This window comes from Trypanosoma cruzi, genomic scaffold (assembly GCF_000209065.1).
Source record: "Trypanosoma cruzi strain CL Brener 1047053516579 genomic scaffold, whole genome shotgun sequence".
NCBI classification, from domain to species: domain Eukaryota; phylum Euglenozoa; class Kinetoplastea; order Trypanosomatida; family Trypanosomatidae; genus Trypanosoma; species Trypanosoma cruzi.
In genome coordinates this window covers 8,661-30,614 of record NW_001849570.1, presented here as the reverse complement: position 1 = coordinate 30,614, position 21,954 = coordinate 8,661, and the positions used below count along the sequence as shown (strand labels likewise).

General features: G+C 54.0%; 7 protein-coding genes and 2 pseudogenes across 7 annotated transcripts, besides 11 other annotated features; 2 read left to right on the top strand and 7 right to left on the bottom strand.

Moving 5' to 3' along the window:
- Positions 1 to 3,745: part of a sequence feature (areas not merged during assembly with more than two copies in the genome that could not be assigned to a particular haplotype) that runs on past the window's edge.
- Tc00.1047053506499.100 (uncharacterized protein) lies at positions 113 to 871 on the top strand (the record flags this gene model as incomplete). Its single annotated transcript, XM_812767.1, has 1 exon — positions 113 to 871. One exon carries the CDS (start codon positions 113 to 115, stop codon positions 869 to 871), a length of 759 nt encoding a protein of 252 aa, XP_817860.1.
- On the top strand, positions 1,563 to 2,888 carry Tc00.1047053506499.90 (90 kDa surface protein, putative; the record flags this gene model as incomplete). The annotated part of the gene is made up of 1 exon (XM_812766.1): positions 1,563 to 2,888. One exon carries the CDS (start codon positions 1,563 to 1,565, stop codon positions 2,886 to 2,888), a length of 1,326 nt encoding a protein of 441 aa, XP_817859.1.
- Positions 3,171 to 3,352: a sequence feature (A-rich).
- Positions 3,746 to 4,704: a sequence feature (heterozygous, Esmeraldo-like haplotype).
- Positions 4,705 to 7,909: a sequence feature (areas not merged during assembly with more than two copies in the genome that could not be assigned to a particular haplotype).
- Tc00.1047053506499.80 (mucin-associated surface protein (MASP), putative) lies at positions 6,983 to 7,828 on the bottom strand (the record flags this gene model as incomplete). Its single annotated transcript, XM_812765.1, has 1 exon — positions 6,983 to 7,828. The coding sequence occupies one exon, from the start codon at positions 7,826 to 7,828 to the stop codon at positions 6,983 to 6,985; it is 846 nt and encodes a 281-aa protein (XP_817858.1).
- Positions 7,910 to 8,290: a sequence feature (heterozygous, Esmeraldo-like haplotype).
- Positions 8,034 to 8,126: a sequence feature (T-rich).
- Positions 8,291 to 9,208: a sequence feature (areas merged during assembly that could not be assigned to a particular haplotype. This can correspond to areas where the two haplotypes were merged or to regions with more than two copies in the genome that were merged during assembly.).
- Positions 8,401 to 9,072, bottom strand: Tc00.1047053506499.70 (mucin TcMUCII, putative; the record flags this gene model as incomplete). Its single annotated transcript, XM_812764.1, has 1 exon — positions 8,401 to 9,072. The coding sequence occupies one exon, from the start codon at positions 9,070 to 9,072 to the stop codon at positions 8,401 to 8,403; it is 672 nt and encodes a 223-aa protein (XP_817857.1).
- Positions 9,209 to 9,504: a sequence feature (heterozygous, Esmeraldo-like haplotype).
- Positions 9,505 to 21,954: a sequence feature (areas not merged during assembly with more than two copies in the genome that could not be assigned to a particular haplotype).
- On the bottom strand, positions 12,027 to 12,413 carry Tc00.1047053506499.60 (uncharacterized protein; the record flags this gene model as incomplete). The annotated part of the gene is made up of 1 exon (XM_812763.1): positions 12,027 to 12,413. The coding sequence occupies one exon, from the start codon at positions 12,411 to 12,413 to the stop codon at positions 12,027 to 12,029; it is 387 nt and encodes a 128-aa protein (XP_817856.1).
- Positions 13,038 to 13,820: a mobile genetic element.
- On the bottom strand, positions 13,908 to 14,339 carry Tc00.1047053506499.50 (uncharacterized protein; the record flags this gene model as incomplete). Its single annotated transcript, XM_812762.1, has 1 exon — positions 13,908 to 14,339. One exon carries the CDS (start codon positions 14,337 to 14,339, stop codon positions 13,908 to 13,910), a length of 432 nt encoding a protein of 143 aa, XP_817855.1.
- On the bottom strand, positions 14,843 to 16,159 carry Tc00.1047053506499.40 (mucin-associated surface protein (MASP), putative; the record flags this gene model as incomplete). The annotated part of the gene is made up of 1 exon (XM_812761.1): positions 14,843 to 16,159. The coding sequence occupies one exon, from the start codon at positions 16,157 to 16,159 to the stop codon at positions 14,843 to 14,845; it is 1,317 nt and encodes a 438-aa protein (XP_817854.1).
- Positions 15,468 to 15,517: a sequence feature (GA-rich).
- On the bottom strand, positions 16,985 to 19,252 carry Tc00.1047053506499.30 (annotated as a pseudogene).
- Positions 19,790 to 20,284, bottom strand: Tc00.1047053506499.10 (annotated as a pseudogene).

Sequence of the window (21,954 nt, the reverse complement as noted above, 5' to 3'; positions counted from 1 at the left end):
GCAGCCTGAGCTATCGCGTGCGTGCTTGTGTGTGTGTGCGTGGAAGAAGTGTTTTGCTGCCAGTGCTGAGGCTCAGCATGAGCATTATACTTTCAGCGGCTTTGGTGTGCGCATGCATGGCAGGAATGGTGAGCTGGGTGCTGTGTGCCATGTGGCCAATGCGGTGCACACATGTAGCAACTGTGCTGCCAGCTGTGCAACGAAAGAGGAAGGGGCCACCGTTGCTTTTACGATGAATGCGGCGACACATAAACACGCCGGCCCTTATGAATTGTGGTGGCGTCAAATTTCTCCCGATGGAACCATCCATCCGCCTGCACGGAGCAGCGATGCTGACCAGGCGGGCATCCGTCAGTTGCCGCCACCCCGTGAAGGGAAGGATGACACAAAATCTGGTGGGACAACTGCGCCGCAAGTTAATGCTGAGCCGTCACTTCAACACGAGGATTGGCGACAGTCTGCGGCGGCTGACGGACCCAACACCGTCGATCGGAGTCCCGCATCCAACACGGCGACCAACACGTCCGAGACGAGGCCTGAGTTTGCCAGCAATCCGAACGAAATGATGGTCCCGAAGGCATCCAAGAAGAGGCCTTCCTTCGCCAACGGTCCGAGAATATTAGTGGCGCTGAATGCATCCGAGATCATGTCTGTCACTTATGGCGGCAGGGAACACGTTGCTGCGGATAACACGGACGAGGTGAGTGAGCACAACGCCACCGGACACAAATCTCTCATTTTAGAAAATGGCGTTGCAGGCAGTGGATTTGTTGCTGAGGGTGATGCGGACGGATTGAGTCAACGCAATGCCTCTGGACACGAAAACCCCAATTACAAAAACTCACCGCGCAGTATTCCGGGAGCGGTGTGAGTCCCGACGACTGCTTTGCCCTGCTGTACGACGCGAAATTGACACTGCGGGAGTTAACTGTTGACGGCACTGTGCGTGTGTGCGTGTATTGTGACTTGCTGCTTCTTCTGGGATTGTGTGGATTTGTGGCTGTCTTCTGAGCCGAAGAGTGTGGAATTGCGACTCCTCACGGAGAACATGTGCCGCGTTGCATGCGTGTTTTCATTTATTATCTACATGTTACTTTGTTTGTTTTGTTGTTTTCCTGGAATGATAAGTATCCTTGCTGTTGCTTTATTCAATGGTCGGTTGCTGCACACTGTCATGAGTGACGTGTTTCTCCCTCTACTTGTTTTGTTTTTGTTGCCCACACGCGGTGCCGGCCTCATTGCTGTGCGTCCCACGGACTGCACGAAAGGAGGATTGGAGGAACAGGCCGGATGCCGCAATGAAATGTGAAGGAATGTTGTGTGGGCTGGTGGAACAAGACGATCGTTTTTATTTGCCTTTTTTTCTTGGTGAAGGCATTATGTATACACAAACACACACGGTTGTCTTGTGCTGCTTGGCATATGAAATAAGAGTGCTGCCCGATTGATTTTTTTTAAGTTTTGGGAGTTCTGATGGACTCCTATCACTTTTCTTTTTTTTGTTTTTTTCCGCCTTTTTTAAGTTCTGGTTTGCTGGTCGGTGTGCGAGTTCTGCGGTTGTAATGGTCCCATTTGTCTCTTTTTTGGTGTGCGCTTCTTCTGGCTGCTGCCATTTATTACCATGCGGTGGCTGTGCGTGGTGTAGCTGCTGTCTCTCTCTACTTTCTTTCTCATGCTCTTGCAGATCGAATCCACGTTATTCAACAACGAAAGTTTTGAAGATGATGTGCCGTGTGTTTTGTGTCGTGTTGGTGCTGGCACTGCTGTGCTGCTGCTCGTGCGTGTTTGCCGTGGAGGAGGAGGAGCCGCAGGTAACGCAGGTGGATGCAGTGTGTGCGGGTAAGGACAAACTCGGGCGCTGGCAACTCCGTGGGACGTCATTGTGGTACAACTGCACGACTGCAGCTGCTGGTTTTGGGCAGATGATTTGCGGCATGGGCGTCGGAAACTGTGAGCCCGAGGATGTTCAGAGACGTATAAAAGATGGTGCGAAGGATGGCGTCTTCACGATCAACGTCACATCGCCCAATCCAAGCGCGGTGAAGAGTTGGTGGCAACGTAACGTTGAGTCGAAGGCGGTTACCGTTGCAAGTGTTCCGGCCAAACCTCCGGAAGGACCTCCGGGCTCTCCAGAAGACAAGATTTCTCGTGAAACATCTTCCAGAGCGGATTCTGAACCTCCTGCTGACGCTGAGAGTGCGGCTGGTGCCCCTTCACTGGCTGGAGCTCCGGGTGGCGCTGGTGAAAGTGTTCCGGCCACACGTCCGGAAGCAGGCACTCCGGCGGCTCGACAAGAGGAGGCTTCTCGTGACGCCTCCACAACAAATTCAAAATCTCCTCCTGCTGTCGTTGAGAATTCCACGGATGTCCCTCCTTCTTCTCTACCTGCAACTCCAGGCGGCGCTGGTGCTAACTCTGCTGCTGGCACTGCGGCCACGACGGATTCTTCTGCCGAGGCCTCGCGAGCACCGGATTCCGCTCCCGCTGGTGATCCTCAAGGCGCAGCACATTCTACTTCTGCTGCTTCTGCTGCACCCGAATCCCCACCAGATCCAAAGCCCACAGAAGGCAGCGACCACTCCTCCCATGACCCTCCAGTGGAGCTGCGGGAAGAGACTGCTGCTGCGCCACCGACTCAGTTGTCCCAGACCGGCGAGGAGGGGGGTGCAGCTGGAGGCGCCGAAGAGGACGCCGCCAACACCACCACCGAGACTGCTTCCGGCGAAGGAAATAATATGGCGGCAAGCATGCCGGCTCCCCTTTCCTCTGCGCCCACAACGAACGCGTTGGAGAACAGTGTGGGAACTGACGCCTGCTTCCATGACACCCGTCTGCATGCCCTGCCACCGCTTGTTCTGGCTGCACTCACCTACGGGACACTGGGCTGAAGAAGTGTATGCGGGCTATTAAAGCCAGCACTCAACCACGGGATGCTTTGAGCTTCTTTTGTTTTATTGCGTAATAAGTAAGAGAAAATAATGATTGTGTGTTTTGCTTCATTTGCTTCAGCTGCGCTGCTGTGTGCTCCATGTTGTTGACCCCTGTATCCGTCACTTGGCACGCATCCCAGACACACTCATATGCACGACACGCCCACAACTGTTTGCGCGGACGCATTTTTGTGTGTGCTGGTGCATGCACACTGGAGCCATTCTTCGCAGCTCCTTGTGTTTTGTTTTTTGTGTTTTTACTTTTTTTTTTCACTTTCTTCTTTTTTCTCGGATGTTTTTTTTTTTGTTGTTACTTGTTTTTTGTGTTCATTTTGCTTGTTTTTCACTTCCTTCGGGGCGTTGTGAGTTTTTTTCATTTTTTGATGGTTTATTTTCTTTAATTTTTTCTTTTTCTTTTGTTTACTAATCTTTTGCTTCACCATCTCTTCTCTTTTTTGCTTTTGGGGGCAATCACTATGGAAGTGATTTTTCTTTTCTACTCTTCCCTCTTTTAATTGTTTCTTGCTGCACTCTTCCTGTGAGGGGTGCCGTGTGTTTCCCGCCCAACTGCTCCACTCGCACACCCACCGACACGCTCATGACGACGGCCCTGTGCGCCTCGCCTGCTGCACGCATGAGGAGGGGCCGCGACGAACGGCGTGCTGAGGGAGCCGTGACGTGTGGGCGTGCGACGAGGGCCTGTGGGGCGGAGCACACATTTCTTTCCCTCTTGTTTTGTTTTTATTGCGGCCAGGGCGGGCAGACACCCGCAGCGCCACACACACACAGCCACACCCTGCCGCCGTGTTTTTTTGTTTTCTTTTTTTGTGGATGGGTGTGTGCTGCCACCGTGCGTGATTGTTGAGGTTTGGGCCGCACCGCATGTACCGCTGCCATCCAGCTGTGCCTCCTGCTGTTCTGATGTGCCTCCCTGTGCTTCTTTTTTCAGCTTCTCCAACAGAGACCCACACACACATATGAGTGGTTGCACAGTGCTCTGCAAGAATGTATTTGCACTTCCGGTTGCGGGCGTTGCTCGGTGTGTGATGATGCGTGACGGACTGTGCCGCGATAGTCTCCTCTGGCGATGACAGTCGCTGTGCTCTCGGCACACACCCACACTCTCTTCCTTGTTCCTCTGTGGGAGTGATTGCAGCAGGGCATTGCTGCGAGCGTGATGGGGACCACGACGGCGTCACCCCTCGAGGTCCCACGCTCTGTTGGTTGTGGAGCGGCGAGGCGGTTTGCCTGCAGTCCGACTGACAGAACCGCACAGTCGTTTCATTGCGGTCACTCCGTCGGCATCACCCGCTGCGGTGGTGTCCGCAAGAGCCGCAGCCCCGATGAGGATGGCCTCGTAGTTATCTGGCAGCTCAGAACTTCAGGCCCTTCGCCCTTCAGGATTGCTCTTGCTGCTCGACTGGCGCAGCACCATCCCGGCATGGTTCTTCTGCAGGAGTGCAGGCACGAGAGTGCCCCAGCGACGAGGCTCATTGGCTGCAGTGTCTTCCGCCAGGCCTGCAGTGGGCGTGCCGGTGGCGTGGCCTTCTTGGTGCGCCACACCTTGCCCTGCGAGCGCCTGTTGCTCGTGGCACCAACTGCGTGGAGACCACCGCCTTCCGCGTGCGCCTACAGGCCTGCCCCAGCATGTACGTGGTGAACCTCTGCAGCCTTCCCACGGCAATTGCCCACACTGCTCACTTTGCGAGCAACATTCGTCGCTCAGGCCTCGCAGCGGTTACTTGCGACCTGAATTCACGCCATGAGCTGCGGGACGGTTGCTTACCATCAACGACGGCAGGAGAGGACCTCGCCGCCACCCCAAGCGGCATGGAGATTGAGCTGTCCGACGACCCGGCACAGGCAACGTGGATCAGCGGCCGCAGCGTCTCTTTTCCCGAGGTGACTGCGCAACGCGTACTGCGTGTCTCCCACTAAACGTCCACCCGTTTACATGGACTCGGACCACCATCTGCCATCCCACACTGCAGAGACGGAGGACGGCATCCCGCGACAGGCAGGCATGCTGCCACGACGGAAACATGATGCCATTTCCCTGCGTGAAGCTGACTGTGATGCTTCCACCTCGGCGTGTGCAACGCCTCTGGCTGCTGTAATCACATGGTTGGAGATGCACCGAGGCACCGTACGAGTGGCAGCCGTGACAGTCCCACAGGAACCTGGACGGACGGAATGTAGCAGGCCGAGTGTGTTGCAGCGGCAGCCTGCCCCGAGCTGAAGTGCTCCGCAAACGGGAGGACCGCAATCATGCCCTCCGCCGTGGCTTCTCCATGCTGTCAGAGGTCCGTGCGAAACAGCTTGGTGCCCTCTCGAGCCAAGGCCTGTGATGCCCCGAGGCATGGCGGCACCACGTTCCTGCCCTCTGGGATCGGCTGTGCTGCGGTGCTGTTGGGACCGCGTCTGTGCTCTGCCTCCGCCGCAACCTCTTCCCGACGTGAGCACCGCCACTCCTTGCCGACCAACAAGCGGCTGATGGACGTCCTCCTGCCCACTCCTCGGCAGACCGGCACGCGCCCTGCAGATCACAAGCAACCCTTTATGTCGGTGGTGCTGCTCCTCCCACACTGAAGAGGCAGGACCGCCCCGACCTCCTCCGGAACCTCCACCTGGCGTGTCGACGGCACCTCCTCGTAGAATGAAAAGCAGCAGATCAACGTCGCCCTGCCCAAGCTGCAGCAGCGTCTTCTCGTCCGTCCACAATATGAAGGTACACGCCCGACGCAATAACCCTGGCACTCCAATCGTTGGAGAAGGCCTCACATGTGGATTCTGCGACAGCTCCACGGTCTTCCCAACAAATGCCTCACGCGCAGGTCACTACCGAAAATGTCAAGCGTATCAACGAGCAAAAAACGGACAACGCACCTCTGCAAGCTCCAATGACAGCCGTAGCCCTTCAGCCACTCCTCTGCTGCAACCCCGACCAGCCGCTGAGCCCCCGACAATCCACGGGAGGCCCTGCCGCACACGCTGTGGGAATGCCGCCGTCCTCGAAAACTCAGCATCCGACTATTTGGGAACACACCCTCTCGCACGACAGCATCTTTCAAGAAGGAAAAACTGGCCACATCGCCACGGACAGCCCGCAGGCAATTAACGAAAAGTGGCAGCAAAGTATAACGAAACAAATATTTCCCTTTTCTCAGCATAAAAAAACGTCACCTTCACACTCGCAATTGCCACCAATGAATTCATTGCGTACTACCGCCCTGAGTTGCAATACTTCCTGGTACCCTCCATGTCCCTTGTCAACACATTGATGCGGGTGGGCGCCCATCCATTCCTCCCAATGACGGTGCATGTCTGCGACGCACCCTCAGATCCAAAAGGCACGTCCCTCACCACAGCCGGGATCGACTTCGCCCTGTCCACACGCACCGCTTTGTCAGAGGAGCAGGAGTACGTCAGGCTGGCAGCAAAGCACCCGCCAGCACAACACATCACAAACTTAACAGCACCAGCAGCACTGCAGAGCGTGGGGTGACGTGGATCAACTGACGCATGCTGTACGTAAAAGAAAATACTTCATGGCTTGACAAGAATAGGAAACACTGACAATATCTCAAAAGAAAAAATACAAAAAAAGAATTTAGGCGTCCGCAGTCAAAGCAACCCACCAATTCAAAAACAAGGGTAATGGGTACACTCAACCACAAAACACAAGTAAAACAGCAACAAAAAGCCGAAGCGTGGGACGATCAGCGCACACACTCTCATTGCTCCCGTAAAGCAAAACACACACACAGGGAGAGAGGGAGAGAGAGAGAGGTCGCCCACTCAATGCAATAGAAACAGAAACAGTTACGGTGCTCCGCCCATGCAGCCAGGCAGGACGGCAGCGGTGCGTGTGGTGCAAAAGAGAGCACCAACGGGACTGCATGGGTGTGCATGCATCTATACAATGGGCACATTATGTGTGTGCATCGTGGGGTGGGGTGAGGGCGAGAGTCCATGCAAGGGGACACACACAGAGAGAGAGAGAGAAAGACGAGTGTGTGTGCGGGCGGTGCACGGCTCTCTCTCCCTCACTCTCACGCGGCCACCACCGCAGCCGCAGCCGCACACGCAACAACAAGAAGCAAAAGAGGGGAGGTGGTGTGGGAGACCGCGGTGCTGCCGTCACTGTTGGCAATCTTTGTCGTCGTATCATTTGTGTTGGCGGTACCTGTTGATTGGGGTGCCGCATCACTCATTTTGACGGTGTTGCTCTCACTAACGTCAGTCGGTGTCGTGGAACTTGTTTGAGTAGTAATGGCCGGTGCGGCTGTGGAAGTTTCCCGAGGTTGTTCCAAGGAAGGAGTGACATTTTCACGTTCCTGCCACTCTTCTAACGGTGCGGCATCAATAATTTCAGTACTGCTCGGAGTACCTTCTGTGCGTTCCTCACTATTACTGCTGACAACATCGTCGTTACCTGAAGGAGATGGCTGATCAATACTCTGTTGATTTCCATTTGATACATTCTTATTTTCCTCCTGATTGAGTGAAGTCTCCGGTTCCCCTGGTGGACCTTCGTGTTGTACATCTTGCCGCTTTCCGCCCGATGATTGTGAATGTGACAGTGAATCCGTAGGCTCGGAGCTGGATGGTGTCTGCTGTGTTGTTGATACAGGCTGCAAAGGAGCTTCCAATGACACTTCCCTTGATGCGGAACCCTCAACGTTGTTCAGCTGTGTTTGCTCTGCGGAATGTTTTCCCGCTCCACCGGGCACCGTATGATCGGCAGGATTGTGGATAACTCCAGCACCACTCGCAGGATTAACAGGTGGCTCGACAACTGGTAGCTGACCCTCAGTGCATCCGCCTCCGCCGGCACCGCACCACAGCACGCAAAGGGCACACACCAGCAGCACACGGCCAGTCATCATCATCGCCATCACTCCTGTCACTTGCGTGTAGCCTTCAGCACAAACTAACTCCCCGTCAACGCAGAGTGAAAGCAAAAGAAGAGACACAGCACAGTAAAAAACACCAGCAGCAGCAGCAAAGCAACAAATGGAAGCAGCCCAGCAGCGGCAGCGCACACCACGAGGCAGTTGAAAACAATGAAAGGGCAAAAAAACACAGCGCCCCACAGCAAGTAAACAAAAAAAACACACGAAGCAATTAAAAAAAAAAACACAGGTAAACAATCAAAAACAAAAGTAAAAGCAATTAAAAAAACACACAAAACAAGGAGCTGCACAGTATGGCTTTAGTGCGCATGCACCCATCCTCAAATGTGATTCCACGCAAACAGTTGTGTGCGTGCCATGCGTAGGAGTGTGTCTGGGATGCGTTCAACGTGACGGAAGCGGGGAGCGGCAACGCGGAGCACACAGCAGCGCAGCTGAAGCAAATGAAGCAAATCACAATCATTATTTTCTCTTATTTATTTACATCGGACAAAAGTAGACGCGCACAAATCCCCGTGGTTGAGTGCTGGCACGCACAGCCCGCATACAATTCTTCAGCCCACAGCGGTGTACGCCAGCGCGGATGCGGCGAGCAGCAGCGGGGCACACACCCACGCAGAGCTGCTGAGGCTGCCGTCGATTTCACGAAGACGTGACGGTGCGCGGGTGGTGGTCGTGGTTGGCGCCTCTGTAGTCGTGGTACTTGGTGCCTTTGTGGTCGTGGTCGTGGTCGTCTTGGAAGGATCTTCAGCTTCCTGATTTGATTGTTCTGTGGATGGTTTCGTGCTACTTAGTGATACCGTCGTATCGTTCTTACCTCCTGTCGTACCATTCTTATCTTTTGGCTGTTCCGGACCGGTTAGACCTCCTCCACCTACAGCAGTAATTCCCGGTTCCTCATCGGACCCCAGAATTGGCAGATTTGACTGAACGGCCTCCTGTACTACTGCCTCTGGTGAAAGACGCGGTGAAATGGCGCCGTTTGTGTTAGCTTTATCTTCATTCTTCGTGGTCGTCTGGACGGAAGCTTGGGCTTGCTCAACGGTCTCCTGACCTGTTAACTCCGGTGCTCCGGTAGCTGAGCTGGTGTCTTTTCCATTCGGTCCAGCCGTCATGGTCGCCTCGGCAGGATCCCCCGCCGTCAGAGGCTCCGTCGCGCACACGTAAGGACAGCAGCACAGAGCGAGCACCAACAGGGCGCACAGCAGACGGCACGTCATCATCATCGTGAGTGTGGTCGTTCAGTGGTGTGGAGCTGGTCTGCACAGTGAGGGACATGGAGAGCAACAGGGGAGACGAGAGGTGCGGCAGACACACACAGAGGGCACACCACATGAGGAGAGGGCAGCAGCCAGGCATGCACCGTACGCCGCACACCACGCACGACACACACTCCAATCCACGGCAACAGGCGCACACACACACACAGCCCTGCCGCAACACCAACACACAGATGGAAGAGGGAGAAGCAAACAGGAGCGGCACACAAGGCTCCACCGCATGCACATACGGCGAGAGCGGTCCGTCGTGTCGGCACCCCTCACGGAGTGTACGCACACACACAAGAGGAGGTGCAGCGCACACAGCAACACAAAAGCAAAGTAACAATTAAAAAGGAGAGATCCCCGCACACCACGTGAATTGTTGGTCCACGGGAAGTGCAGCCAATATTCATCACAAAAACAGTTCAGTTGCCTTTAGCCCTCGTTCATATTCAGCGCACACCACTTCATGCAGGCACGGCAAACATCGCAGCAGCATCACACTCAAAAAAAAGTGCAAGGAATGGAATAAGGCAAGCAACCATTCATTTGCTTTTCTGTTTGGATGTTGGCAGATGTCTGCTTGCGTTTTGTTGTGTTTTTGCGGAGGGCAAACCCTCATGCCTGGGTCGTGTGTTGGGATTTCTGCAGGGTGCACAATTATTATTTATTTTCCTCTTGTGAATGTTTCTTGTGTGGGTGCAGCCAATAATTCGGTTTGTGTTGTTCCTGCCTTTCGCTGGTAAAGTGTTGCAATAGATGTTTGTTTTTCCTTTCGTTGCTGTGGCTCCTGATTCCTCACCGTTTATTGCGGTGGAAATAAAAATATGTGAGTGGACTCCCACACACCAGAACGCACCTTCGCTCCTATTTATTGGTGCATGGAAGGGCATGTGTGTTTGGTGGTGTCTCGTCCATATATTTTGTGGGTGTACATTCCCCTGCAGGCTGAGGGCGGGGTGACGCTCCGTCGCGGTGCACTTCCCTCGCATGCCGCCCACTGTGATTCATCATGCATCACCCCCTCACATATTCCGTGGTGCCACACCGTTGATATTATTGCAGCCGCTGTGATTCCGCGTACTTCACGCATTTGATTGTGCCACAACACATCCGCTCGTGTGGCCGCCGCATCCAAACAGCGGTGCCCAACACCGTGAGCGGCAGTCCACATCCTTGCATGTCCCAACGCAGTGGTGTTTGACTGTCAGCCAGGCGTCAGACAACAAGAGAGTCTTGTGCTGGCTGTGCAACACACGGAGCTGCAGTGAATGACTCGGGCGGGGACGCATCTATTTGTCGCAAAGCAGTGAAAAGGAGTCGGACAATATAATGCCGGCTGCATTCACGACACCATATCCACAGCCAAAGCATGCGATGTGATGTGTGCTTCACTGTTGCTGTGAAATGCCTGCAGACGACGTCACTAGTGGAGGCATGCCACCTATGATCGGCGGACAGACAATAATCGGCATGGGAGGCCACAAAAGACAGCAACGACGCCAGCAGCAGGAGCAGCCCTCTCTCTCTCTCTGTTGCCTCCGAGAAGTAAATATTACACCAGCCACAGCTGACTGTGCCATCGTGACACTCCATGCACGTCGTGGCTGCGTCAACACATCCTTTTCCCTGCAGCGCCTCAAAAGATGACTCACTCCGTCCACTAAGTGCATCGGTGTGGGCCGTGCCTCGGCTGTTCGTGAGGACCACAACGATGTGAGGGTCACCGAGTCGCAGCATGTTTGTTGTGACGTTGTTGCATGGCACACACACACACACACACGCAGCGCCTGCATCCCTCCCTTTTGTGTCCGCCCTCTGCCAGAGTGGCCACACACACGGGCAGCAGCAAAATCGCTTCACCCTCGACGATCCAAAGTCAACACCGACATCCCTCGCGACGCAAATATCTCAGTTGCCAGCACGGGCTTCCTGTCGCTCTGCCATCGACGCTAAAACACGGCACAGTGCACGCACCTATTTTCCTCGTGTGCTGTCAGCCGTTTGCTTCACACATTCTTCGGTGGGCTGACGTCCATAAAAGCACGCCACAAAAGGCCACTGTGATCGCACACGCTCTTGCGATGAGCGTCGGTGCGTGCATGGATCCGCTGCTCACACGTGCTGGCAGGCAGCCTGCAGCCGGTGCCCTCGTGCCAGTTCATCGGCTCCAGCACGGAAAAGAGAAAATGGCCCATTCCCGATGCACTTATTCCCACCAGCAGCACCAACACGCTGGTCGCCAGCCGTCATTCCTCAGCACATCCAGGAATGCTGAAAAGTGAAGTGGAGCTGTCAGCCAGCAATGCCACAATCCCCGCACACATGTCGGCTCCACCAGAGAAGACACACAAATCACAAACAACACCCTTCACATGTCATCCGAACATCATTCCGACACACCGCGATACGCCAAACAGAAGTATTCGTCACCCCAATGCACCTCCCCACACAATCACATAGTCCATGCACCACGCACGGCAGCAGCCGACACTCGGTCAAACAAATGTTCCTCGGATCAGTGTTATCCACGTGCTGCGGTGGGAAGTAAACAAAAGAGAAGAGCCGCCAAACCCCAAAAGAGTGCCACGACTGGCCGCAAGTCAACGGAACGCAGTCACTCAAATGAATTCAGTCCTCATGCCCTCAACCTCCCACCTTCTCCCAAAAAACCCGATAACCGCAAATCAAATACCGTCTCGATTAAACTTTGCGTTAAAGCACCAGATAAAGCCGCAGTGCCTTATGCTGTAATCCTGGGACATTGTTGTCGCCTTCACGGAGACAGGCGCACATCTGTTATTCACAACGACGCTGAACACCTGCAATGGCCTCTTCAAAACGCAATTACCCTACCAACTCAGAAAACGCCAATGCACCATCGGCCCGTACCAAAACTTAAAAAACAGCAAAATTCCTCACACAAAAACAAAAGTAGACCGCACCACTCTGCCATCGGCCTCGGCTGGGTGCGGAGCTGGTGCGTCCCAGCACACCATGCAGTCCTTTCTGGTCGGCTGCGTCCACAGTGTGTTTTGCACCACGGTGTCGAGGTAATTGCGCCGTGTCCGGCCCCCACTCACCTCCACAATACGGAAGTACTGTACCGCGACAGTTGTACAACATCCCTTGGCATTAGTGCACCAACGGAAGATACATCTGTCTGCTTGGAAGCCAATCCTCTCACGCTCCGGAAGATACTTTGGCATCGTGCACTCACACAACACGAACGCCATGCACGTTACCATAATCACGGGGATTTGCGCTCCCTTATCCACTCGGAACTTATGCCGTTGTCCATGCATAGGAAAGCGGCGACATCAATCCCGCTTCCAACAAATGCCGTTATTAATGGATTAGAACGGGTATGTGGCACTATTGGGATAACACACAACCACAATCACGCTCCTCCTATTACCCAACATCGTATTTTTCCCTGCGACACTGTGAGTTGCAATAAAGTGGAATTTTATCAGCCACGCTTTGCCAACGACGCCTCTGAAGGTGTCAAGCGCACGGCTTTTAAATCACTTTACCCCTCTCTAAGAAAATTACGATTTTGAATTATGGACAGACGTTTCTTCATCACTCGCTGAACTTGCATCTGGATCCGCTGCACCATTATACGGCCCCACAAAGACAAATGATCTCCCTGTGGAGGTCCATCGTGCAGCAACTGGCAGACTCGCATGCTCATAGAGAGCAGAGTGCCTTGCCACTGAAATTGGCTTTAGACATCTCATACCTCCTCGTCCGGAAACATCCCAATCGCCCACACGAGTCCTGGTGGCAACAAACTCCCTTTCGGCAATTGAGGCACTCCGCGTTGCCCACTGGCCATGCGAGAATGCGTTGCTGAAGGGATTTGGGTTATGCTGCTTTCCTTGGTGAAGCGATTTCACCCTGCAGACTTTATATTTTCCCCATCGCACTGCGGTGCCCTACGCAATGAGGCCGCTGACGAAGAAGCCACGATTGCACGATCCCTGCAGCAATGAGGCATCCCAATCTGGCACGTGGACTTCCCTACCGCCGTCAATAGGTTGTACTGGAAGGAAGTCCAGGAGGAAGAAGAAGTCGTGCACACCGCACGCCAGGCGCTCGTCTGTGTGGCAAGCACCCCATTCCTGGTGTCCAGGCAGACATCGGGCATCGAATCACGACTTTGTGCGCAGGTGCGATGCGACTCCTGCCCACTCCTCGGCAGACCGGCACGCGCCCTGCAGATCACAAGCAACCCTTTATGTCGGTGGTGCTGCTTCTCTCACACTGAAGAGGCAGGACCACCCCGACCTCCTCCGGAACCTCCACCTGGCGTGTCCACGGCACCTCCTCGTAGAATGAAAAGCAGCAGATCAACGTCGCCCTGCCCAAGCTGCAGCAGCGTCTTCTCGTCCGTCCACAATATGAAGGCACACGCCCGACGCAATAACCCTGGCACTCCAATCGTTGGAGAAGGCCTCACATGTGGATTCTGCGACAGCTCCACGGTCTTCCCAACAAATGCCTCACGCGCAGGTCACTACCGAAAATGTCAAGCGTATCAACGAGCAAAAAACGGACAACGCACCTCTGCAAGCTCCAATGACAGCCGTAGCCCTTCAGCCACTCCTCCGCTGCAACCCCACCAGCCGCTGAGCCCCGACAATCCACGGGAGGCCCTGCCGCACACGCTGTGGGAATGCCGCCGTCCTCGACAACTCAGCATCCGACTATTTGGGAACACACCCTCTCGCACGACAGCAACGTTCAGAAAGAAGGAAAAACTGGCCGCATCGCTACGGACAGCCCGCAGGCAATTAACGAACAACGGCAGCAAAGTATAATGAAACAAATATTTCCCTTTTCTCAGCATAGAAAAACGTCACCTTCACACTCGCAATTGCCACCAATGAATTCATTGCGCAATACCGCTCCGAGCTGCAATACTTCCTGGTACCATCCAGGTCCCTTGTCGACACATTGATGCGGGTGGGCGCCCATCCATTCCTCCCAATGACGCTGCATGTCTGCGACGCACCCTCAGATCCAAAAGGCACGTCCCTCACCACAGCCGGGATCGACTTCGCCCTGTCCGCACGCATCGCTTTGTCAGAGGAGCAGGAGCACGTCAGGCTGGCAGCAAAGCACCCGCCAGCACAACACATCACAAACTTAATAGCAACCAGCAGCACTGCAGACCGTGGGGTGACGTGGATCAACTGACACATGCTGTAAGTGAAGGAAAACATTTCATGGCTTGACACGGAAAAAAAACACTGACAATATCTCAAAAGAAAAGAAAAAATACAAAAAGAGAATTTAGGCGTCCGCAGTCAAAGCAAGCCACCAATTCAAAAACAAGGGTAATGGGTGCTCTTAACCACAACACAAGTAAAACAGCAACAAAAAGCCGAAGCGTGGGACGACCAGCGCACACACTCTCATTGCTCCCGTAAAGCAAAACACACACAGGGAGAGAGATAGAGGTCGCCCACTCAATGCAATGGAAAAAAAACAGAAACAGTTACGGTGCTCCGCCCATGCAGCCAGGCAGGACGGCAGCGGTGCGTGTGGTGCAAAAGAGAGCACCAACGGGCCTGCATGGGTGTGCATGCATATATACAATGGGCACATTATGTGTGTGCATCGTGGGGTGGGGTGAGGGCGAGAGTCCATGCAATGGGACACACACAGAGAGTGAGAGAAAGACGAGTGTGTGTGCGGGCGGTGCACGGCTCTCTCTCCCTCACTCTCACGCGGCCACCGCAGCAGCAGCCGCACACGCAGCAAGAAGAAGAAGAAGCAAAAGAGGGGAGGTGGTGTGGGAGACTGCGGTGCTGCCGTCACTGTTTTGTGCATTCACCGTATAAGTTGTGTTGGCGGGGGTTTTTATTGGTGTTTGTGGTGCTGTCTCACTGAGAGTTGGAACAACGTTGGTATTGCCAGTTTCAAGGCTGTCGTGTTGTTCTTCAGAGCTTTGAGCATCATCCTTATCTGCCTTATTCTGGACATGATCACCGCTGCCACTTGTAGAGGAAGATGAGGTTGTTGGTTCTGCTGGACTGCCGGCTGCTGCATTCTTCGTCGAATCCTCTGTGTCTGTGTCATGACTGTGCCGCCCTTGTGTAGCATCCCCTGAAGGTGGTTGCGTTGCTTTTGATTCCATTTTGGATTCTGACGGCGTGTTTTCTTTCGTTACTTTTTTCGGATTCTGTGAGTTTTTTGGTTCCGTTGGTGGGCTTCCTTCACTCTCTGATAATGATGATGCAGGTCCACCCGATGGTTTTGTTGGTGCAGGTCCACCCGATGGTGGTGCGGGTAATGATTGTGGTACCTCCGCATTATTTCCCCTCTCTTGTGTCTCGGGTTGTAATTTGTTTTCTTCTTTTTCTCTTCCTGTTTCTTCTTCGTCTCTCTCTTCATCATCGCCCGAATTATTGCGAGGGTCAACATCTCCTTTTGTCTCTGTGTCCGTGGGCAATTGGTTAATGTCGGAGGTACCCGTCGAAGAGGGTTTTTCACGAGGAAGACTGGAAGTGCTGCCAGATGAAGAGGACAATTGATCGGTGGTTTGGTCTTGGGACTCCTTTGGCTCTTTGCTGTCGGGATCCAAGTTTTTTTTTTCATTCCCTTTTTGGCCAGCCATAAGTGACTGCCTGTTTTCATCACCTGTCCCTGGCACTCCAGGCCCAGACGGCAGGGATGCTGCTCCTGCACCTGCAGCACCCTGCCCTCCTCCTGCACCAGGCGCTTCATTGTCCTCACTACCAGCCAGCAGACTACTAGGCGATTTTCCTCCCACACTGTCCAATGGGGCATCAACACTTTCTAAATCTTCTCCTTCTCTTTCCCCAGCTTCAACCACCTTTATTAATCCCATTCGGGTGGAAATCAACCCGAAATCCGCCTTCAGGCGCACCCTGTCATTTCCTCCATTATGCGTGTGCGTCAAGACGTTCCCATCATCCTCAACGCAGCGGTTGTCCATTGCAATTCCAAAAACAGTGACGCACCACAGCACGCAGAGGGCACACACCAGCAGCACACGGCCAGTCATCATCATCGCCATCACTCCTGTCACTTGCGTGCAGCCTTCAGCACAAACTAAATCCCCGTCAACGCAGAGTGAAAGCAAAAGAGAAAAGAGAGACAAGTCACTCAGCCACTTACAGTGACAACAACAACATCCCAGCAACACCATAAGGCAGTTGGAATCGGTGCGATTGCAAACAACACACACAGCCCTGCAAACCAGAATCCAAAAAGTAAAAAAGCACAAAAACAGAGTTGAGGGCCTGGGAAGACTCCCAAAAAGTAAAAAAAATGATCAGGCACGACTTCCATTTCATGTGCCAAGCAGCATAAAACGACTGTGCGTTGTTGTGGATACATAACTGTTTCACAAGAAAAAAAATAAAATAAAAAACAATTGTACTGTTCCACCAGCCCACACAAAACAATACTCACATTTCATTGCGGCATCCGGCCTGTTCCTCCAATGCTCGTATTGTGCAGTCCACGGCACGCACAGCAGTAAGGCTGGCAACGGTGTGGGCCACAAACAACAAATAAAAGTAAGAAGCACTTCACTCATGACAGTGCACAGCAATTAACCATCGGAAAGAAAAAGGAAAAGAAGGGGTGCTGACTATCCCATCCGTGCACCAGCAGCAGCAGATAATAGCAATGAATCATTTAAAATAAGAAAAGAAAACACGCGGAAAAGCGGCACGTACTGTCCATTAGAAATCGCACAACCGCATTCTACGGCTCATAAACATGCCACGTCCCCACACACTCCTTGAAGTAGGGGCAGAAAATGCCCAAGGCACACACCCATGGACGGCGCCGTCACCAATTCATTTTGGGAACAATAAAACAGTAGAGCCATTGACATCAGTGATGCTGTTTCCCGCGCAAATTCCCCCTTTGGCGGGCAGTGGCACCGCTTCCCCCGCAGCCGCGTCAATGCCCAGATCCTGTGGCAGTTTGGCCGCAAAATTCCCGGGGCACAGTGTCGCTTTTCCCTCCTTGCAATCCGCTTCAGTCTGTTTGCCACGCAAAAGGGGCATCTGTAGTTCCTGCCTGGTCAGTGGGCGGTTGCACAGACAGAAATGCGCCAGCGTCACCTAACTGCAGCCTGAGCCACTGCAACCGTCACCTCCAACGTAGAAGCATGAGACGTCGAGCAACTGCGCCCCACGTGTAACTGTCGTTGCTGAGCTCCCCAAAATTTTGCCACCCACGCACACGGTGCCCATGCCTTTCTGGAGCCCAACTGCCACCCGGTACGTTCTCTCCAGCCCCCAGTTCCCGTGCTGCACTTCTCCCGCCTCACCGTCAAACGCCACCTCCCACTTATTGTCCGCCGTGACTGACAGTCCCACCATCCTCACGCTCCCAGTGCCACCCACAGCCACCATAAGGGCGCTGCCGCTGCCTGCAGGAGCCGCCCCAATCGTCGCCGTCGCCACAAGAGTGAAGCCTTTGTTCACAATGTGGAATCGTTGATTCCGCCACCGATTACCCATAGGCCACTCTGCCCACACCCCAGGCCCCTCAAACGTCGCACCGCCCTCAACCTTCGTTGCTGTCCTAATCACCGTGGCACTCGCCGCGAGATATTCCTTCACCCAGCAATCCCTCTCACCCTCGTTGGACAAATATCCGACTAGTCCATTCGTGGGCGTAGGAGTGCTGCAGGCACCGTCGGATGCGGTTCCCTCTTTGCTGGTGGAAGTGCAAGGCGTTTCGACGTTCTTGTCGACTGCATCCCAATTCCTCAGCGCAGTATTTATTTCATCCAGCTGCTCAGTGAGGGTGCGAGCACAACACGCCCTTGTCCTGCATTCCACTCGTACAGGGCAAACACTTCACCACCTTTGTACTGCAGGGTATCTGCGTTTTTGAAAACACCATCAGCAAATAACGGTCCAATGGGGTAAAACCGATTCATATCAGTCATATAAAGAAGCAACATGCTCGTGGCTCTCCGAATATTATTCTGCCTGGGAAAAGCAAACAGCATTACACTCCTCCCCTCGATGGATGCCGTCACAATTTCGAGTCGACAACCAGTCGTAGCACTCTTCAAGGCCTCACTCAAGACATTCAAATATGCTCCGCCGAATTACATCCATTTCTCCCTCATTCCACAGGACTCATCCACTTTCCCGTCATGGCCTCCATGCGTGGCGGCCATGAGGGGTTTTCCCTCCCACTCAAAGAGATCGGGATCAGCGCAATCCCGTCAGCAAAAACCTCCGCAGGGAACACCCAATTCCTGCCACAGCCCTTCAAATGGATGATGTTGCAGACTTTTGTGTTGTCCCCCTTCAAAGCCACAAGGGGAAACACAATCGCGGTGCCATTCGCCACCACGCCCCTGCCGCTAATACCCCAGAAACCATTCCATGACTTCGCTCGTAGCTGACCGTCAACAACAGCCTTGGAAAGTTTCCCAGCACTCCACGTGATGCGTTTGCCCACATCGTTGGAGACCAACAACCTTACCTTTAAAAAGGCACAAGCTCCCAAATGTGTGGAGTTTCCAAAATCGCGCTGGCATTTTTCGCAGGAAGGCGTTCCACAGGGAGAAAAATATTGCCGTCTTTCGTCAACGCCTTGCGACCGTTCAATTGAGACGCATGAACCGCCTCTTCTCTTCGTTCCACGGCAATGTCCGTCCTCCAGTCCGTCACGCTCTCCGCTGCAATTCCTTTCGTCCACTCCTCCCGTGTAAAACTCACGTACTTTGCCCAAATGCCAACACTGGCACTAGAAGGGACTCCCTAATTGGCCTTGGCAATACCCACAATCAAGCCATAGTATTTCAAAAAGAAAACGGCCAATAAACGACTTAACAACATTTTCTCCATAGCTGTTGCCTCTCAAATGCGCCAGAAGACACCTTCGTTTCCCGCCATACAAAAATAACCGTAGGCTTTGGATCACCCACCCTCTTTGCACGCGCAACTCCAGTGCCACAGCACACCATCACAAAAAGGAGGAGGAGCAGCACCGCGGAAGTAAACACACGCCGCGACATGTTGGGCCCCCGCGGCTCACTCTCTCTTCCTTCCCTCCTCCTTCCGCTGAATCCGGTCACGCGGCGACGGTTGTGTGTGCGGGGTGCCATGACAGCAGCAACACGTGAGTGCATATAAATATGTGTGTGTGGGCGGTGTGTGTGCCGTTGTTCCTTTCAGTGCCCTCGAATTTCACAGTAGCGATTAGCGCTTGTTTGCTTTCCTTTTCAAGTGTGTGTGTCAGAAATGGGGAGAAGAGCACAGGGAAGCACATTAGACACACCAATGGGGTGCACAGCGTCTCACTGCAGCAGCAGCAATCATTTATTCCAACCACTCACACGCCGAGGTTGAAGGGCTGTGTGTTTTTTTCAAAAAAGGCGACGCACAACCTCCAACAGACGTGCCAGCGCTCATAGCCAAAACAAAAAAAAAAGGGATACCCGCCTCGTGGGCAACAGGACAACATCTCCGGCCCACACAAAAAAGCAGCGGGAAAAGCACTAAACAGACAACAGTCAGCGGCACACACGCCAGACCCAGCTGTGCCGCACGGAGCCAGTCGCCTGCCCTGTTGCTGAGAAACACAGCATGGAATATCCGCCGGCCATTGCGTCGGGGATGCACGCCAAGCCGTGCACAAAATCCCACCAGGACCCAAAGCATTAACTCTAAATTCGCACACATCCCCCACAGTCGCATCCTCGCCATTCCGAGCTGTGCCTCAGAAAGTGGTGAAGGGCAGCGTCGAAGGAGTCAAACGCCTCCGCACCGTCGCGGAGCATCAGACTGAATGAAAGGCCAAAGTCCTCCACACTCATCACAGACGCGTCACACGCGCCGCCGTACTTCTCCCTCATGGAACGCCAATCAAAAGTAAATGTCAACTCCCTCTTTCCCAGGGCGGCGGCGTGGGCCACTTCAAACGCCGTCCCGCAGTCCGGCCCATCCAAGCAAAACAGACACAGGTCCGCAATGACGGCGTCGCGCCGCCTTACCATCTCCATTTTCTTCACCCACATCTCCCCAGCCCCTGGGGCCATGTTTCCAGCGGGAATGAGCGGCAACGCGCAGTGCACCCACAGAGCCGTGCGCACACGATCCTAGCACGCCGCACCCGTGTCTGCGTCGAACACAGCGGGGTCAGCAATGTACACTCCACACATTGTGAAACTGCCACCTTGGCTCCTGTCCTTCCGCTCCTCCAAACGTAAAAGAAAAGGAAGCGGAAGAAGTAAATCAGAGAACGGCGCCGTCGCAACAAGGCAGAAGCACGAGGAGCACCACTCACGCAGGACAGGCGTCGCCCGCAAGCAACGGAAACACAAGTTGAAGACAGAGGATGCCAGGAGCACAAAAATGCAGGCCTCCTCGGAAGACTGCGCCCTCAATAAAATGAACGCGCGGCAAGCAAATTAAAAACAACTGTGACGCCGCTGACGCGGCAAGCGGCAGACAGCGACGGGCAAGGTGCCGCTGACGCTACTGCATTGTCCACATTCCGCTCCGCCGCCCTCGCCCAGCGCCCGGCGTGGAGCGTGACGCAGAAAAGAGGAAAAAAAAGATGCGGATCGCATCGTTAGAGTGTGGAGGGTCCACGTATTGCAGACAACGGGCCCACGCACGTGCCGTCCATGCCGCCTACATCAAGACACCTCGGAGAGCAGAAATACGGCCTCCACGCCATCCAGCGCGTTGCTGGGGCGGCACGGTAGTGGTGAGGCAAACACACACACACCTCATCCACAATGCGGCAAGTGAACGGCAAAAGAGCACAGCAACCACAACGCAAACTCCACACACGCGCAGAAGGGAGCGCGCTCAGCCCGTCACTTGTTTGTTAGTGAGTGTGTGCGTGGGATGGACGCCACACCAGCAGCAGCTTCGACGGCATCGACGTCTCATACAATACAACACTCGGCATTCCACCTCGTGACTCCGGGCCCCAGAAAAACAATATGTGGGTGCAGCACCTCCACCATTCAAGCCAGAAGCACGGCGCATCCAACAAACCCGCCTCCCACCCCATCGTGTGGGCAACACAATGCAGCGGAAAGCCCACCCATTAGTGTTAGCAATACAATCCCCACGCGCTGTGCACCACAGTGTCAGCTGCGTAAGCATGTGCGACTTTCAGACAATGCAGAACAAAAACAAAAAACGCATTGACGATGCACAGTGGTCCGAAAGAAAAACATATATCACAGCCATCCTCCGTCTGCAGCACGGGATAGTGGCCGCACAGGCTGCAGTTGCGGCCGTACTCGCACGCCTTCAGCGTTCACAGCATGTGCAACATGGCGTGTGTATGTTTACTTATGCTTGTGTGCATGTCAGCGCCTATACATGCAGAGCAGCTATGCCGCAGAAGAGAATTCAAAGAGAACAAAGGGCAGAGAGAAGGACAGCACACACAAATTACTCATATCATCAGAAAAAACGCAGCCCGCGGAATGGGTGCTCTCAACCACAAAACAATAAAAGAAACAAAACAAGCCGAAGCGTGGGACGACCAGCGCACACACTCTCATTGCTCCCGTGAAGCAAAACACACACACAGGGAGAGAGAGAGAGAGAGAGGTCGCCCACTCAATGCAATAAAAACAAAAAACAGTTACGGTGCTCCGCCCATGCAGCCAGGCAGGACGGCAGCGGTGCGTGTCGTGCAAAAGAGAGCACCAACGGGCCTGCATGGGTGTGCATGCATATATACAATGGGCACATTATGTGTGTGCCTCGTGGGGTGAGGTGAGGGCGAGAGTCTCATGCAGGGGACACACACAGAGAGTGAGTGAAAGACGAGTGTGTGTGCGGGCGGTGCACCGCTCTCTCTCCC